The 18,539-nt window shown below is 43.7% G+C and overlaps 2 protein-coding genes and 1 non-coding gene across 4 annotated transcripts in view; 2 read left to right on the top strand and 1 right to left on the bottom strand.

The window, feature by feature from the left end:
- LOC147689778 (uncharacterized) overlaps window positions 1-8,754 on the bottom strand; it is a 100,046-nt gene extending 91,292 nt beyond the window's left edge. Inside the window, exon 1 of one of the 2 annotated variants that reach the window (XM_086937259.1) lies at window positions 8,620-8,754. The gene's annotated coding sequence lies outside the window, so the exon portion shown is untranslated. The remainder of the gene's footprint in view (window positions 1-8,619) is intronic. The other variant, XM_086937260.1, reaches the window with a different exon arrangement.
- A 573-nt stretch (window positions 8,755-9,327) lies between these two features.
- LOC147689776 (ubiquitin-like FUBI-ribosomal protein eS30 fusion protein) lies at window positions 9,328-17,282 on the top strand. Its single transcript, XM_086937258.1, has 5 exons — window positions 9,328-9,465; window positions 12,517-12,598; window positions 13,679-13,823; window positions 16,784-16,839; window positions 17,101-17,282. The coding sequence occupies exons 2-5, from the start codon at window positions 12,524-12,526 to the stop codon at window positions 17,224-17,226; spliced, it is 402 nt and encodes a 133-aa protein (XP_086793384.1). The 5' UTR covers window positions 9,328-9,465; window positions 12,517-12,523; the 3' UTR covers window positions 17,227-17,282.
- On the top strand, window positions 16,304-16,431 carry LOC147689777 (small nucleolar RNA U109). Its single transcript, XR_015300219.1, has one exon. It is a non-coding gene; the product is annotated as a small nucleolar RNA U109 (small nucleolar RNA).
- Window positions 17,283-18,539: the final 1,257 nt, after the last annotated feature.

The following is an 18,539-nucleotide window of genomic DNA, read 5'->3' as shown; positions in this document are numbered from 1 at the left end:
TCTTCCAGGTCCTTCTTGTCAGGCAGAGGTTCTTCGTGGTTCAAGCAGAATCTAAATTCTTAGGAGCAGGGCGCCTATATTTATACTGCATTTCTTTTGTTCTTGCAGGCCATGGGGCCTGAGCCTAGTTCAACCCAGTTTTGGAGCACTTTGTTTTGGAGACTCTGGCTTCTTCTTTCAGTGTGCAGGGCAGAGACATCAGACGCTCCACAGGAGGTGGAGCCAGCATTGTGGTGGCAGAGCACAGCCCTATTCAGAGTCAAGGGACACTCCTCCCACCCATCCTGGTGTAATCTCTCTATTCACCACCTGGCAGCCCCAGCCTGTCTCTTGGAGTTCCCCAGCCCTATCACACACAGAAACCAGACAGCAGATGCACATCCTAGCAGAGGCGGGCTGAAATGGTTAGGCAAGCAAATACTAACTTTCTAAAAGTGGTATTTGCAAACACAGGATGATAAAATAAACTTTACTGAAAGATGTATTTTATTATTCTGAGTTCAGGCATACTAAACTTGAATTTCTACCATGTTCTCTGCGTCTGTTGGGATTATAGAGTGTAATAATGCCAGCAGCCCATTTTGGCCTATGGAGAACAGGTAGCCTTGCAATAGTGAAAAACGAAAATGGCTGTTATTCACTATTAGGACATGCCACACACATCAGGGCTTGTCCTACCTCATGCTTACAATGCACCCTGCCCATGGGCCTACCATAGGGGTGACTAATATGAAGTTAAGGGAAGGTTTAGGGACTGGCAAGTGGGTGCACTTGCCCAGTCAGCATGACAGTACTAGACTGCACGCAGGCTCTGCAATGGCAGACCTTAGACACATTTACCAGGCTGCTCCTGTGGATGGCACAACCAGTGCTGCAAGCCCACTAGCAGCATTTGGCTTTACAAGCCCTGGCACTCCTGGTGCACTTTACTGGGGTCTAACAGTAAACCAAATAAGCCAATCATGGAAACCAATCAACATATACACTTTATATAGGGAGCACTTGCACTGTGGCACTGATTGGCAGTGGCACAGTGCTCTGAGCAGCTAACACCAGCAAAAACAGATAAGGCACAGCAACAAAAATGGAAGGGAGACCCACGCCAATGGTGCCAGGTCTAACAGCCGCAAGGCAGGCAGGCTGTCCCATTACCGCTAGGGTCCCCCCGCCATCCTAATCCCCCCTAGATTTGCTGATCCTGTGTTTAATATGGGGGTCGGGGCGATGCAGAGTGTCGCTTGCAACAAAACAACGACTGGTAAAGGCGGGCGGACTAGCAGTCCCCGACTTTGAGACTTACTACATGGCAGCTCTTCTGGATGTTTAGGGACATAGCACAGAGAAATAAACCAGATAGGGCTCCGCGCACATCGGCGCTGCCACTCCTCGATCTTCTGTGGGTGCTCCTTGAGATAACAAGGTTGCCCCGAGGAGAGTTGCAAAAATTTAACGCGCAGGCTCAGTGCTGGCATCAAGCTCTGCAGAAAATTAGGACTATGGCCCAATACTCCCTGGACATACCGCTAGACATGTTGAGGGCAATGCCACACGGAAGCAGCATGAGAGACTTGGATGTTTGGGTGGAGGGTGGGACGACAAAAATGGGGGAGCTCTACAGGAACGAGGAGCTGCTCCCAATCGAAGAGTTCCGGGCTGAGTTCAATTTGCCCCATGGTCACTTCTTCCTGCACAGGGCGGTCACATCACCAATCCAAAAGCACTGGCCGACAGGCGCTGCGAAGCCAATGCCATGACAGAGTTGCTACTTTGTCGTCCTGTCAGCAGGCACTATCAAAGCAGTATTCTGCTTGTATAAGGCTTTGCCAGCAGACTGGCACAGCCTACTGGAGAAATTACAAGCCGAATGGGAAATGGACTTAGATGTTCCGATCCCACCGAAAGAATGTAACAACATATTAGCCAGAGTACCCAAAGTGTCTAGAAATAGGCGCTTCAAACTCATTAACTACTACATGCTGCATAGATCTTATCTGACCCCAGAGCGTCTACACAGATACTTCGAAGGGGAACAGGCAGCTGGCCCTCAATGCAGGGAGGAAAGGGTACATATCCTCCATATGTTCTGGCCCTGCCCGAGACTATGTGTGTTCTTGGAAGAGGTTCTGCACCTACTAGAAGAGATAACTGAGAAAGAGATCCTGCACACCCTGGCCCACTGCTTACTGGGTGGGTTCCCCCATACCTCCAAGTTCAAAGTAACCAGTAAATTTCAAGATCTGGCGTTTATACTTGCTAAGTGCGAAATAGCCAGAAACTGGAAAGCAGCGGAGGGCCCTAGACTGACCACATGGAAGAATTAACTGACAAAATGGGTGGGCTGCGATGAGCGAACACTTATAAGGAAAGCCAGAAGGGGACTGGGGAATATAGAAGCGGCTTGCTCCTGGGAAGCCCTATCTCAACCTGACCTGTAGACCACGGAGGGCACTACTGTGAGAACCTAATGAGCGCACCACAAGACATGCACCACTTTATGAACAAGGTCCCACCGCACAGACCTTTCCCGTCAAAACTGATAAACTGATAAAGGGAACCAGACTTACCCCAAACCCTTACTCACATACAATACTAACAGTGCTGCACTCAACAAGCCCTCAGCCCATACGATTTGCACACAGTTGACTCACAAGGGGGAAGGGTAGGGTGTCCAGGCGTCCCGGATATGCCCGGACGGTGCCCGTTTTTCACCAGCTGTCCCAGGAGATTTCATGAAATTTAGCTCATGTCCCGGTTTTTCGAGAGGGTCGGCTGATAACTGCATATGTGCATTTTTAGGTTTTACAAAGCAGGAATAGTTAGCAGTTGTTTCAAGAAAAAAATATGATTTAATTACCAGGCAAGCTTCAGGGTTTAAAAATGGCATTTTATGTATGTTCTAACTGCCTGTTCTGTAATTCGCTGCTGAGGAGCGCTGTCATTATGTGCGCAGGCTTCAAGTAAAACTGTGGTGCTTCTATTTTAGTGAAATGTCCCGGTTTTTGGCTTTAAAATTCTGGTTATCCTAGGGAAGGGGGATAGGAATAAGTTAAGGTATGACTAAACAATGTTATCATAAGTATACGCACCCAGAAATGCAGTACTACAATGTAAAAGATTGAACTCTAACATAGCTGAATCACAAGTCATGATGTACCTGCAACAAAATCAATCAAATTTATTTAACTTTTTTTAAAAGACATTGGTGGCCAATGTATCGCCCTGGGCCCCCATGCCCGACCACAATTGAACTAGTGTGTCTGTTGGTGCCTTGAAATATGAATGTATATTAATGTGCGTTAATGCGGGCACTACCTGGAAAATGACATGTTCTTATAAAATGGTATTAGGGAGAATAATGGTAGTTTTAAAATAAACAAGCATTGGAAATGCAATAGGTCTCGCATTAGGAAAGTTTGAGCTATTGGTATTGTAAATGACACTTTTTATTTATGTGTTGGTTTTGAAAGTAGCAAAATTAATAGCTTTGTCAGTTACAATGTCAATAGTGTTAACTTTTGCAAATGTGACACCTATAGCATTTGTAATGCAATGTGTGTTGTATTTACGTGACTTGGATGTCTTGATATTACACATAACAATGGCTTTTAATTTTGTAAATAATTAATACTTAAATAAAAGTTATTGTAATTTATAATGGCAATAGCTTAAACGTTTGTAAATAACTTTTGTGAAGATTATGTTCAGTGTATTTTATTGTGACAAAAATCCAAGAACATTGCATTTGCACCTACACACACACAGAGCCACACACACACACACATATAGATGTGGTAGTGGTGGATCTGGGGGATATGGTGGTGGCGGGTGTGGTGGTGGTGGTGATGGTGGATGTGGTGGTGGTGGATGAGGGGGTGGATGTGGTGGTGGTGGAGGTGGTGAAAGTGGTGGTGGAAGTGATGGTGGTGGGTGTGGTGGATGCGGTGGTGGATGAGGTGGTGGATGTGGTGGTGGTGGATGAGGTGGTGGTGGATGAGGCGGTGGTGGATGAGGTGGTGGATGTGGTGGTGGATGTGGTGGTGTATGTGCGTGGTGTATGTGCGTGTGGTATGTGCGTGGTGGTGTATGTGTGCGTGGTGTATGTGTGCGTGGTGTATGTGTGCGTGGTGTATGTGTGCGTGGTTTATGTGTGCGTGGTTTGTGGTCTTATGTGTGTGGTGTTATGTATGTGTGTGGTATTCATAAGTTAAGGGTGGTCTAAAAATGGCAGACTAGCATTCTCAGCCCTATTGTGTGCATTCGCAAAGCGCTAGTTCTGTGCATATTGGGAGATATGTGTTGTGGGTTGGGAGCTTCTACATTAAAAATCATTCTATGAATATGTAAGGGTGTGTGATGACAGACGTGTGAAGCTGTATGTGGAAGAGAGGTGTGAAAGTAAAGGGTGTGTTTGTAAGGGAGAGTGAAGGAATGAGGGTGAGTTCATGTATTGCGAGAGTATGAGCTGTTACTGTTTGGATTGTGTAAGGTACGGTGACACTTTTTTTTACGGAGGTGAGAATGTGACAGGGGTGAGGGTAGAAAGATGTGATAGTGATTGAATATATGAAGAGGATGCACAAATGACTACAACTTATAATGCTTTAAATCAGCATTGTCATAAAAAAGACATTTTTTGAGCGAATATATGAAGAGGATGCACAAGCTAATACTTGTAATGCTTTAAAACAGCATGGTCATTAAAAAGACAATTTTATCTAACCTCTGTATAGATGGTTAGTCTGTTTATGTGACATTTTGTCATTATTCAATGAAAGTGTGGTAGGTAAAAGCTTAATGTTGAAATACATATGCATGCTTATAAATGTAAAAAGCACAAAATAGTAGTTGCAGTGACACTTTGGCAAACACTAAATGAGTAAGGCTGCTGTAAAAGTGTTGAAAGCTGAATAAGTGTTTGTGATATAGACTCATACTGTGGAGTCTGCATAATTAACCGTTCTACATGTTTTTTCATCAACTAAAGAAGCATGATGAATATATGCTGGTAATTAGGCTGGCAATTAAAACAAGTTTGTTTTGTTTGGGATAGCAAATGATTGTAAGCAGCTTCTACTTAGCTAACCCACTTTTTTCCTACTAATTTCTGGTAGTGAATTTGGCATGTTACCGTTACATCCAGCACGAAAGCTGCGGTCTAAAGGCTGTTCACGATTATTACTGGCATTTGTATAGTTAATTAACATACTGGCAGAACTATCGCTACTGAAGTTATGCCAGCAGACAAGTTTTATAGATGATTAGTTTATGTATAACATCTCATCATTATTCAATGCAAATGTGGCAGGCAGGAGCATAGATGTGCAAGGAGCATTTATAAAAGCTTTTTCTTCAAACGCGTTTGCCTGGTCATGAATGTTAGAGGCATACAGTATAAGCTGCACTGATGCTGTGCCAAACACTTGATGAGTAATGCTGCTGTAAAAGTGTTTTGGGAATTGCAAGTCTCGAAAAAAAGCATAGAAACCAGTTTTATATCAAGACGTGCCCGTGCTTTTGCCGGAAACTAGTAGGGCGGGACTTCCATTTTGTAATGGAAGCAAGCGCCCACGGAGTGCCGGGCTAAATGAGCAGCAATGGCGCGGCGTTTCTATGCTGAAGGGGGAGCCCTGCGGTGTCACCTGCAGTTTTAAGTTCCACTGATGAGGTTAGTATGGCTTGAAGGGAAGGCGGATGTTTGTATCTTTATGCGCTAGTATCTGAGACGTAGGAACTGTGTTATGTGCGTTCGTATGTGCGAAGGGGAGGGGCGCCTGTATGCCTGAATGCTTGAGGCGGTGTATATGCATGCGCACGTGAAGGCTAGCGCCTTCAGTTCTGTGCTAGTGTGTGCACCATAAGATGTGTGTTCTGTGTACTCGTATGTGCGGCGGGGAGGGGCGCGTGTATGCTTGTATGTGTGAGGGCTGTGTGTATGCATGAGGCTAGCACCTCGAGGGTGTCAGAGCGCTGCATAGGTTAAACATGATTCTGAATGTGATGTTCGCAATAACTGAAAATGCAGCCTTTCAGCGCGCCCAAAAGAAGTCAGAAATGCAGGCTCTAAGATTGTTTTAATAGTAAATTGCTGCTAAAATTCAGGAAATGCAGGCTCCAAAATTGTTTTGTTTTAATAGTAAATTGCTGCTGTGATTTAATGTAAAAGTCTGATTGAAAAATCTGTTTGGTGTCTCTGGACTGTTCTGCAGGGGAGGGGGCGGAGCGGGGAGAGGTGCGACACGGCAGGCAGGGGAGGAGAGTAGGAGGAGGAGGGGGGAGGAGAGTAGGAGGAGGAGGGGGGAGGATAGTAGGGGAGGCACGGCCTAGCGGCCGTGCAACCAAGAAGTGAGGGGGCGGAGCTGGGGGAGGAAGTGAGAGAGAGAGTGGGCAAGGCAGGCGGCTGGGGGCATGTGCACGCGCTTTTAAGCTCGATGCGCATGCGCATTGAGCTTAAAAGTCACGGGCACTGCAAGGAATCGCCACGATTCCTTGCAAGTTAGTTAAAGAGTGGTTAAGCCCCCATAGTCTCGCTAGCTCGATGCGCATGCGCATCGACAGGCGAGACCTAATAAAAACACTTAAGGAAAAAAACATTTTTTCCTGCAGACCCCTGCACATCAGGAATACTCCAAAACATCCTTTCAATATCTATAGTGTCTTCAACTAAAACCACTGCTAAGTTTTGCCTGATCATCAGCACCTTCTCTAATGCCATATCGAGATCACACTACAACCCAGTGCTCAAGAAGCCCACGAGACCCAATTGAGCCAGCAAACTTCAAAACTATCACCACATAAAGTTTCTTAGGCATCATGATTAAGAAAGGGGCATGAAATCTACTATAATGATTCTTCAAACTCAAAAGACACCCTATAAGTCCGCAGTGGACCATAACAGAGTGTGTTGAGTTTCAACGGAGTCTACCCTTAAAACTGCCTGACCTGGGTCATGGGTTAAGTACATAAGAGAAAAGGTCAGTGTCAATTATGTAGCTCCAAAAGTATTACTCACAATATTAGGTCAACAAAATACATGAATAACTCTTGTTAGTCAAAGTTATCTGTATACTATTAAAATTGAGCGTTTAATTTTGAGTCTCCACTATCTTTATGCTCATTAAATTCATATTTTGCAAAAGTTTTATGGTGATTATGTGATGAATTTTTGCTTTTCATTTACCATTTGAATGTTTGTAAGTCATTTCTTACTTGAATTATCAAACACTGACCTTTTCTCTTATGTACTTAGACCATAACAGAGTAGGAGTTGTCATACTGCTTCACCTCCACCAGCAATTAAACATGTACACTCTTCAACTTACAGGAGAGGCTCGGGGAACTAGAAAGTCAAGAGTTTGCAATAGACTAGATCACATTGCTCCTCACGGGAAGGCAACAGATCATTATCATTACATACTTCAATTTATCATCTTTTAACATCAAAACAAGCATTATTATGGTTACCACCACTGTGCTCTATCCATTTCATCCGGGTAAAATGCATGTAATCGATCTAAGGTGTATGAGGAACCACATACTTTAAATAGAAATAACCAGTGTCAATAGATTGAACAGTAGGAGTTATCATATTTCGTACAAAAAAAGTTACTCTAACCTCGCACTTTCGTGATACCAGCATACATACTTGCACAGTCACAGAGGTAAGATCAGAGCAGCTCTCTATGCTATAAGATATTCCATCTGACACATGTACTATACGGCCTGATTCAAATTGGACAAGACCACCTGTTGTATTCCTACATGATGTCATTTGTAGAATTATAGCATGTAATGTAGAATGGGTGAGTTGTCAGGAGTCATTACAGTTGGATGATCTGGTCGGACTACTCCTGCCTCCTGTGGATGTTTAAGTTGTCTTCCTTCAACATTAAATCTACTTGGTGCAACTCTGCGTGTGGACCTCTTTTCTACATAATTATTGGCGACGAGGATGGGATACCTCTTTTCTACACAACCTGGCAGCCAAGTCCAGCCTAGACCAAACTGGATAACTCCACTATCTTACAAGTTCCAACTTGTGTGAAAAACAGTCAATGTAAGCAGAGTGCTACCAAGCCATACTAGTAATGGTAATGCCCATTACAAATGTCAACACAATAAGATTGCATTGTGCAGTGGATAACATGTTAACATCACTCACCTTAACATTCATGTTGGTGAAAACAGTACAATGCATATACAATTACAACTCTCCCTATTGGCAAGAATGACTGTATAGAATTCGTCAAAACATTGAGATGTTTGATTTCTTTCTTCCCATTACCATAACCATTGTACCAATGCAAATCAACTAGACCATGAAAATGTCTCTCGTCCTGCAGAAAACAATGTCTAAAAGTGTGGGCGTAAAAAGGACGAAAAACGTTCTGGCTGAAGGTCACACGCACGAAGCCACTTGCCAGCTATGCGAAAGTATAGGCATGAACACCATCTGAAAACGTGTGGCCTCTACTTGCACATACTCATTCTGTCCCTATTGTACATAAATACTAGTGGAAATACTAGCTGCTCCATGTCAACACCGACACATTGCGGCTTACTGGCGGTAGAGGGGAAACCGAAACAGCATTGAAAATGCAGCCCTAACAATGACTAACCTACCTTCATCGCCTCCGTTGACAGGGCTCACTGTACAGAACGTTTCATCACAAGGCCTAGCCTAGGACAAGCTAAACAGCTGTGCTGACTAAAGGCCAGTGCGCATGTGCACACAGTAACTCTGTGCGTCCAGGCTCTCGCGCTACTTCCAACGTTTGACACCAACGGGTAGCTTTGTTCACGTTTTATGAAAGGAAACGGACTGTGCCTGCACAACAGTTTTGAAGCTGCAGAAAGATATGTTAGTCAGGCGCTACATTCTCTGAGTAGAAGCTATATATTGAATCACAAATATTCTGTTCCTGACTTTAACATGTCTACAGCTCGGGACAGAGAACAGCGTAAATGCGTCACTTTCAGTGTCACGTGAGCTGTTAAAGACGGATCCGCCTAGAAACGTCTTCTATTTACCAAGCACCGACACGTACTTCTTAGAAAAGCAACAGGCCTACTGCTTTGTGAGCTCGAGTAAACAGTGTTACCGTACGTGCTGTGAAATTTACCTTCAGGAAGGAGGAATCCGTTGTTTTTCCGAAGCATTCCAGTAAAAGGTTACGTATGGCTTATCAATTCAATAATTATTTATTCAATCTTAAAAAAAAAACATAAAACCGAGTAAAAATATAAATAGGCTTATCTTCCGCATGGTCTAGTCTGTTTTTAGTTTTTATTTTTCCGTGCGCATGCGCTTCTTCACCGCTTCCCACGCGGACTGTTGCTCCGCCTACCACAGCAGCTTCGGCCGCATGCGCAGAACTTAAGGCCTTTTCGCACCGTCTACCGCAGAGGGTAGAGCACTGGGTGGTTTTCCTCCAGTCGATTCCCCAAGAATCGTTGAAAGGAAAGCGGGTACGTGGTTTGCAAGTTTGGTTTAAGGACCGATTGTGACTGCTGAGAGTGCATAGTCGTTCTGGCTCGCTAACGGGAGGGCGAGGCCACTTTGGCTTTAGTTCCCGTCGCAGGTTCTGCCAGTTGTTAGAGGAAGCCCGCGGCGGGCGGGCGGGCGCGATGTTCGCATTCACAGATATTCTGTGGTTCCCGATCCAGTAGGGTGTCTATTCTTCTCTGGTTTATTCCGCTCTGGGAGTACGGAATTGCGTTGTGCGCGGCAGGGTGCGTGGGCCGTGCCTTGTAGCCCTGTCGCTATGTCCAGTGTTCGGTGCGTGGCCGCCGTGTCTTCTCTTTTAAACTGAAATTTCTCTTCCGGTTGTCTATAAGCGTGTGCTTAAACTCGATTAAGGTAAAGGTTTATACCCCAGCGTTTGACTTTTCTAAGTAATGTCAGCTCTTGCTCCTTTTTATAGAACGTATAATTTACTTTTAAAACAGTAAAATATTTGCAAAAACACCTGAAGTTCCTGCTTGCGGTTGGTAGTAGCGTTAGCATGTTATTCCACGGCTCCTTTTGCCTGTATGAGGAAGCGCCACGAGTCGATGGTATGCGTTTTTTTTCCATGACAATCAGTGGTGGATTATTGTAATGATTCAGAAATGGAGTAACACAGTAACAGCCGAATGTTCAAGTTACTTCGTGTCCGCCAGGGCAGAACGCTTGCAATTGAAACTTTAGTTCCCAAATATTTGCATTCACAGATGTGTCCCCTCCACTACAGACGTTATTGCTATAATTACGTTAAAGTTATGTTGAAAAACTGCGTCCTCGCATACATTTTTGCTATGTGGATGTATTTAAACAAAGCATTGAAAACAGACCCTCATGTACAGTATGCATGGGTTCACAATTCATTTTTACAGTGAATGCCACATCTCGTGAAGAGACGTGACTTCAGGAATTTTCCATAAACCATCTTGTAAGTGCACGAATTATGCTGGCGTAATTTCAACCAGGCCTAACACTATACAGACCAAACTACACCCAAGTAACACTGTGTGAAGTGATAACGCGCACAGTGGTATTTTTGCTCGGGACATTTTCCGATTGCCATAATGACTTGAAAGTCCATGGATATGTGCTGATCTCAGATAGGGACTGTGCCTAGTATATTAACTTCTCGATAGGAGTCAAATGTATTTTTAGGTCAGTTAGGTGTCTATTTGGAAAGAGTGGTAAAATTGATACTTGTATAGCGCACTACTCACCCGCAAGGGTCTCAAGGAGCTTGTACGAATACTGCTGTGGAACCCATCCTGACTTTCCCTGTGAGGCGTCCCCTCCTGGGCACCCCCAAGGTGGCGGCCAGGCATCCTTAGCGTTGTGGGGGCCGTTGGTGGTTTAAGGTATTATTTTGATGTATTTGAGTAATGTGAAGAAACGTGCCTTTGTTAGTGTTTTGGTTTATATTGGATGTTATAGTATCTTCAGTAGCCTTATTGAATCCAAACCCGAGTCCACTAAGCTTATTTTTGGGCAGTATGCAATGGTAAGTTAGGAATTGGACGCTGTCCAAATTTATAGCATGTGCATACAAGTTTCTGTGACTGATTTTCGTCCGATTTCCAGCCGCTGCTATGTTTACCTCCTACTAATTACATGTTGTTGGCTGGTCAGTGCATGTGCCATAGTTTCCCCTTTGCCATTAACACTTCCCTTACTATATGTGGTTAAGTGAGTATGCAGGGTGCATGCAGATTAATTTTGTGAAGTTAAACCTTCGTATTGCTCTCTGACTTGTCATTTGTACGTCTAAGCATCATTGAATGACTGTCAAGGAGTGGCATTTTGTACCTCTTTCCACTTCATAGGGTGACCGAAAAGTTTGTAGTTTAATGGGGGCTGCAAAATGGAATTTTTTAGTTTAATAAAGGCGCTGATTGTGAAGAGTGCAAACACAAGGAGATGATGGACAGAGTGCTGAAACTTTACACTCGCCCCCAGTCACAGATTTGAATCTATCATAGTACTGTAGCTCACTTCACCACCCAAGTTCAGACCCAGCCATATGCACATCAGTCTCGACCCTGATCCCCATGGGAACAGTCCAGCCTGAACTGCCAAGCCAGGTTTTCCCTGGACCGGAAACGAGCATCCTGGGACAGGTTTTTGGGGTAACACTACTCAGCAGCCAGGCTAGCTTTAATCCAGTTGCACAAGTGAGCCATAGACCCACGTCTGGGCATACTCTGCCAACTTGAGGCAAACACAAGGAGATGATGGACGGAGAGTCAAAACCTTTCAAACCTTCACCCCCTGTCGCAGACCTGGGTTGAATCCGTCCTCGTTCTTTAGCTCACTTTGCTGTATCAGTTCAGACCCATCCATATGTAAATCTGCCTTGACCCTGTTCCTCATGGGGACAGTCCAGCCAGAACTGCCAATCAAGGTCTTCCCTCGACTGGAAGCAAGCATCCTGGGACTGGTTTCAGGGTAACACCCCTCAGCCAGGCTAGCTTGACTGGAATGGCGTGGGGAGCACAAAAAAACCCAATGGATTTAGGCCAGATCTCTGTACTGGGGGGGATGTTTGACATTGTTCTTTTTGCTGTTTGTAAATAGGGCGTAGCAGCGGATTTCAGGATTTTCCTTTATTAGCCCACCCAGGGTTACTGAGTGATATTCTTCTCTTAAATCTACTGTCCCTCAAACTGAACAAGTCTATTTAAGAAAGTGAGGCACAGAGTTTGGCCAGTGAGATTGGCTTACAAATAGGGTTATTTATTTTTTGTTTAAATGAGCTCAAGGTGAGGTGAAGATGGTCTTCAGCTTCTTCCTGAGTGGGAGGAGGAAGAAATGCTTGGCTTAGGGTCATACTATTTGTTTGCTTCCATTTCATTATGCCATTTCCTCCTGGACTACAATTTAATTGTAAGTAACCTTGACATCTTTTTAGGCTATTACCTGGTATACGATTCATATCCATGTTTAATCTATAGTAGAATGAATTGCATTGTACATTTCAACAAAATAATCCGGCCTGTGTTTTTCCCTTGTTTGTTTTGCAGATCAACCATGCAGCTCTTTGTACTTGCACAGAATTTGCATTCGCTTGAGATCTCTGATCTCGAGAGTGTTTATTCAATTAAGGTATGTGGTTCATATATTAACGCTGTTGTCTAGAAAGATTGCAGGTTTCCCTAAAATTATTCATCCCTCTAATAGTAATTTAAGAACAGCTGTATTCTTCTCCAGTAGGCACCATCATAACTGAAAGGATTGTCATTTCTCATCACCCCAAACTTCATACACTCATAGTGCACACTACCCATCCATTGATGACCATTCCACTAAATAGTCGTGCATTTAGCCAACAGGCATTGGTGATCCCCTGATAATCTTCCCCAAATAGACTCTTCGTCACAGACTTGCCTTCAACCGCACCACTGCTCATTTTAGATTAACTTCTCTTCAATAAGCTTTATTCATTTTTGGCTAGAAGTGCCTTGCTTCTGTGACTGCCACTACAACCTCTAGTATCACCTATCTGCATCTTCAGTCTACCAGGGAATTCTGCCACAATCGTGACACTTAAAACATGTTTGACGCTTTTACATGTCACATCTTCTACCCACCTCGGAAGAAACTTGCGGTATCACTTCTGCCTGTCGACCCTTTCTCCTAGACTACTACATGATTAGAAATCATTCCACTCACAGCAGGGCTTGACACCATCCAAAGTAGGAGGCCCTCATATCTGAAGTTGAATTCAAACACACTGAAGTAGTTACTCCTAAACTGTTGTTCCATTTGACCGTAGATCCAGGCATGCTGTGTGGCATTAACCATAACTGCTTCTTTCTGTGTGCCAAACTCATTGTCTTCCAGATACAATCTTGAGTACGATAGGAGTGTATGCTAATAAAACTCTGTGTGCTAACTCAAATCCTGACCCACAGACGTGTGTTCTGCATAATTTGGGGTTTGCTGCATTAGCCACATAATCACTTGCTGCACAACTTTCAGGTTTTAAAAATGAAATGTTTCTAGTTTGAACGTATCGAGCTACCAAAAACCCATTACAATTTATGGAAGAGGCTGGCTAGACTGAGACCTTTGCTTCACAGCAAGACTTTTTTCGATGGCCCAAATCTTACACCCCTAATATAATTTCTAAAAAGATAAACAAGTGTTACAGAACAACCCAAATAAATATCTGTTTAACCCTAGGCACGGATTGAACAATTGGAAGGACTCCCTGCAGCTGACCAAGTGATTACATATGCCGGGGCAGCTTTGGATGATGAAGCAGTCATTGGTGAATGCGGCCTTGTTGAACAGTGCACTTTGGGCGTCACAGCCCGAATGCTTGGTGGTACGTATCAGTTGTGAACAGTTTGTAATGAGATCTTTGTTGGTCTGGCTCCACTGTACTCTTGTGTAAGAACTTCTCAAAGTTGATTGGATCATCCACCTGGTGATGTATGGTTGACACACTTTTAAGTTGGGACTTTGGTACCGGCCTAAAAAACTTCCATCTTTTTTGGGAAGCATTTCTTCCTGTAAAACAGTTGCCCTGTCACCACTGATCATATTTAAGAATTATGAACATCTGGGCCCTTCAACTGTGAGAGAGACTACACCTTGTATTCAGGGACCCATACAGCTTTCTCATGCCTAGATTATTTCCTCTTGCTGAATTTAAGGACAGCGGGTTCCCTGTAGAATTCTTCAAAACGTATATCCCCCAGCTTCTTGATCCATTGCTTAAAACCTTGCTCTCGGCTTTAGGAGAGAGAAGCGGACTACCGCGTGGCAGAGATGACATCGAGACCAGGACACCCTCCCGAGCATTGTTCCTCATATTGACCCATATCATTCTTGAACATAGAAGCAAAGATATGGTTTGAAGTGTTTGCTAACCTGCTGCTCTGAGTGATTCACTTGCATCTTGATGAATCCGGCTTATGCTGCCTCGAGCACTGCTTCACACTATCAATCTGGTTCGCTATGGTCCTGGCCGTACATCGGCCAAAGCTGCATGCATGCTTGCTAGCTGACTTCCAAATTGGTACAGTGGGATTAACTGTGCTAAACTTTTTCGCCCTACGTTTATTTGCAAAGTACAACTGTTGTATGCAGACTTGTCAGCCCGAATGCTGGTGGGTGGCAGTTCTTTTGACAGGTTTCAGTTATGCAAGCGAGCACTGAAGGGGCATCTTCTATCGCCGCTGCTCTTTGCTTTGCCAATTGAGCCTTTGTTCCTCTAGGTGAGGGTTGACATTCAAGTCCAGAGATGGTACTGGACGCAAGCAGTTTCTGATCGGATAACAGTAAATGTGGGCGTGGTCCTCATTTATGGCTGAGCCACTGGACTCCCTATCACACACTATTCAACTCTGTGACTAGAATATGTCCGTCGGGGTACACATACAGTAGCCTTAGAGAAAAACACACTGACCCAGGTGGAGGAGAAAGTAATTCTTAAGTAATACATTCTCTCAATATTTTGACTTATTTTCAGACCTTAGTTAAGCTGTCCTAACGACAAGTGAACATATACAGTGCAAAACAGCGTGGTTTGTGAAGAACTAGTGCAGGATAAAAACATACATAATAGTTCAATTACTCGAGGTTGTCAACTGTGAACACAAGTCATTTAGGCAAAAGAATTTCTTTTGTTCCTAACATACTTTGTACAGTTTGATCTCAAACATAATGCGTCGACGTTTCAACCCTAGTAGTGATGCGCTGACTACGTGCATCAGGGGCGGGTCTTCATCAGGACTTGAATAAAGGTGGACAGCCATCTATGAATTCCTTGAAGGGAAATACCTTTTCTTGTGTCTGTCAGCCGACTAGACACACTGGATGCTGTTGAAGCTCTGGTCCTTGAGAGTATCTTCAAGGCACTTGGCAAGAATGTCCAGATCACAGGATGTCTTAACTATTGCTTAAGCACACTTCAGAGGGCAACCATCTCCTTCCAAAACCGCTTCGTGCATCACTACTAGGGTCGAAACGTCGACGATTTCAAAGGTCTACCACAGTCTTGTCATCAACTCCAAAGACGCACTCCACACGAGCTGCATGGGTTGCAGATTTGGGCCCCATAGCAGATGACTACTGGAGGAAATTGCTCGCATCCACTTGGGAGTCAGCGATAGCCTCAGAGTATTGACTGATTCAGTTCAAATACTTACATCGAGTATATTTCCCACCTTAACAGCTATGGAGACTAGGAGTGGTAGATTGCCTGCTGTGGTTGTGTTGTGTAACGCGCACAGAAACTTTTCTTCCCAGAGTTTGGGAACTTAAGGTCCTTCTGGGAGGGAGTGTTGTCCTGTTTGGGTCCTTCCTGGAGGAGATCACAAGTTCACCCAATTCCACATTACTTTGGAGGGCGACCGTAAAAGATAACGGGCAGCTCTCCAGGGGCTAGTGGTGGCTAAACGTGACATTGCCAGGCCATGGGAAGATGTAACCCCGACCCCTATGAGCTTGGAGACATGAAATATGCCAAGAAATGCACATTTATGCCGCACCAGGATCCTGGGCACTTTATAGAGGAATCCCTCTGGCACAGCAAGAGTCTAGACCCTTCTCCATCGAGGAAGAAAGTAGATCATTTGGGGACAGGTGTAGACTGAAGGGGGGGGGGGGGGACTGGAACGTCAAGATTGTCCAGTAGTCTGTATATTGGAGATCCTTGAGGAAAGGCGTGTAGTGTTGAGTGATTAACTTGTGTATACAGTGGTGGATTACACGGTCTGTCTGTGATGCATCTAATAAATTGTGCTATAATAAAAGAATTATGATCTAATGCACATGAATGGATGGGGGTCTGCACAAGTGCAGCCCTTTTACAAGTCCACTTTCCATAGAGTGTGACTGTTCCATGAAAGTGCTACATAAAGTAAGGAGCTATCAGGGCTACTAGCCTTCCAGCACAGGCTGAGTGGTAGTATATACCTCCTACATTACGCAGTATTCGTTGATTTGGGCATTCAGAAAAACACCTTTCTAAGCTCTTCTGGACTGGCAAAAGGTAATGCGTAGGAGAAATTTCAACTTTCTGGTAAACATGGCCGTCCTTGCTCTGGTTTGAGATCTGTTTTGTGTCTGCACTTTTTAGGATTATGCTACCTCTTAACTTCTGGTGATGGTCCCGCATAAAGAATGGTTGCGAACATTAGTAAAAGTTCATCTGTAAAAATAAAATAAAATTGTTACTATTTTTAGTTCACCACTGATTTCCTTAATAGATACTGCTTGTTTTAATATGACCGCATAACCCAAATCATGCTAATTTGTGACATTAACCTTTTACTATAGGCAAGGTGCACGGTTCTCTTGCACGAGCTGGAAAAGTGAGAGGTCAGACACCAAAGGTATGTATTAAACGACGAATGCAAAGTCTGTATTTCTGTGTGCAAGAATTTTTGTGTGCATTGTGTAGCCTATTACATTTACCAATCCTACATGTTTTAGATAATTTGTTCTCCTGAGTTTAACTTGAGTATCCATAAAGCTGTCCAGGCTTTTGGGAGACAGTATGCAAACACAACTTTTACTGGCTTATTAGCCATTTATTTAGTATGGCTGCCTCCAGCATTGTTGACCTGAACAAATGTTTCACCTAACTTTTGTAGGTGGCTAAGCAAGAGAAGAAGAAAAAGAAGACTGGCCGAGCAAAGAGACGCATGCAGTACAACAGACGCTTTGTCAACATAGTTCCTACCTTCGGCAAGAAGAAGGGACCCAATGCAAACTCCTAATTTCTTTACTTAGTGATTTGGAAATGATTGTTTAATAAAAGCAGATAAACTCTTAAGCTCGTCTAGTTCCATTCTGAACGATAAACGTTAGCCATCCTGAAGGAGGAGGAGCCAATGAGTAATCCTGTGATTGTTGTTTTTAATTGGTAACCTGCCTCTTTGTTTTGGAGTAAATATGTTTGAACAAATTATTTTCTGTTAAATACATAGATGAGGTGCTAAATGAACGCTCCGTGCAAGTTAAGATGGGTTTGGGCACTCAAGCAGCCCACTTTTAAGTAAATTAATACATTTATTTTATAAATGAAAAGTAGTTTGGTGTTGATGACGGGATTCTTGGCTTCTATTGCTTCTTTTAAACTGAGTAAGCGCAATGCTCGTAATTATGCTCAGCCCTTCTTTGACACCTTTTTAATACTTTTAGAAACTTGTGATATTGGCTTAATTATTGCGTTGTTTTAAGATAATTGGTGCCATGCCGTCAAATTCCACTCCACTTTTTATGTTGAATGTTCTGTGAAAGTGCAACATCACCTCCATAGTTGCCCTCTTGGTCCCGGTAGCTTTTGGAGTCTCTGTTCCGTTAGGTAAAATGTTATGAAATCTTAGATTATCTTTAATCTTGCCAAAAGAGCCAGAAATAACTTTCACTAAGTTCAGCTGTGCAGAATCTGAGGGGAATCTCTACCATTGAAGAATGTGTGACCTTTTGTTGCAAGGATCAATAGATTGTGCTTAAACACCAGTGTCACGGAGTCTGAGTTTTGTCAAAGCTCAAGAAGGTGAAGGTTTTCTTCATCTTTCAAGGTCGAAAAAATCTTTTGCCGCTTGTGGGTCTGTGGATGGGTATGCAGCCATCAGTAAGCAAATGTGTTTTAAAGTTTTAGCTTGTGCTGGGGTGTAAAAGGTACCAAGTTCTCCCCACCCCACCCATTATTTCAGATTCGTAGGGGCTAATCTTTCAGTTTTTAGCCCATCCATCATCTGATTCCCTTTGTCCTACCTTCGAGCTCACATAAGAACTTCTGCACACCTCGGTCACCCGTAGTTCTGTAAAACTAATCTCTGCAGGCACATTCCCTTACAAGATGCATTCTCCCAAAAATGCCAGAATGACTTTCCCAGTGTAGCCACATTACCGGTCGTCTTCGTCAAATGTTTCTAGGCCTGCTCCCTGGGCCACACAGGCCCTGAAACTGAACTCATTTTATTTTTCCAATTTTTAAGTCTACAGCCCATGTAATGCTGTTAAAACTAAATCTAGATACAGCATACTACATGCCATTTAACTTAAAAATCTAATAAAAAATGAG

Source organism: Lissotriton vulgaris, chromosome 9 (genome assembly GCF_964263255.1).
Source record: "Lissotriton vulgaris chromosome 9, aLisVul1.2, whole genome shotgun sequence".
In the NCBI taxonomy this organism is placed as follows: Eukaryota; Metazoa; Chordata; class Amphibia; order Caudata; family Salamandridae; genus Lissotriton; species Lissotriton vulgaris.
The sequence above is the reverse complement of the archived record's forward strand: the minus strand, read 5'-3'. Positions and strand labels throughout refer to the sequence as shown.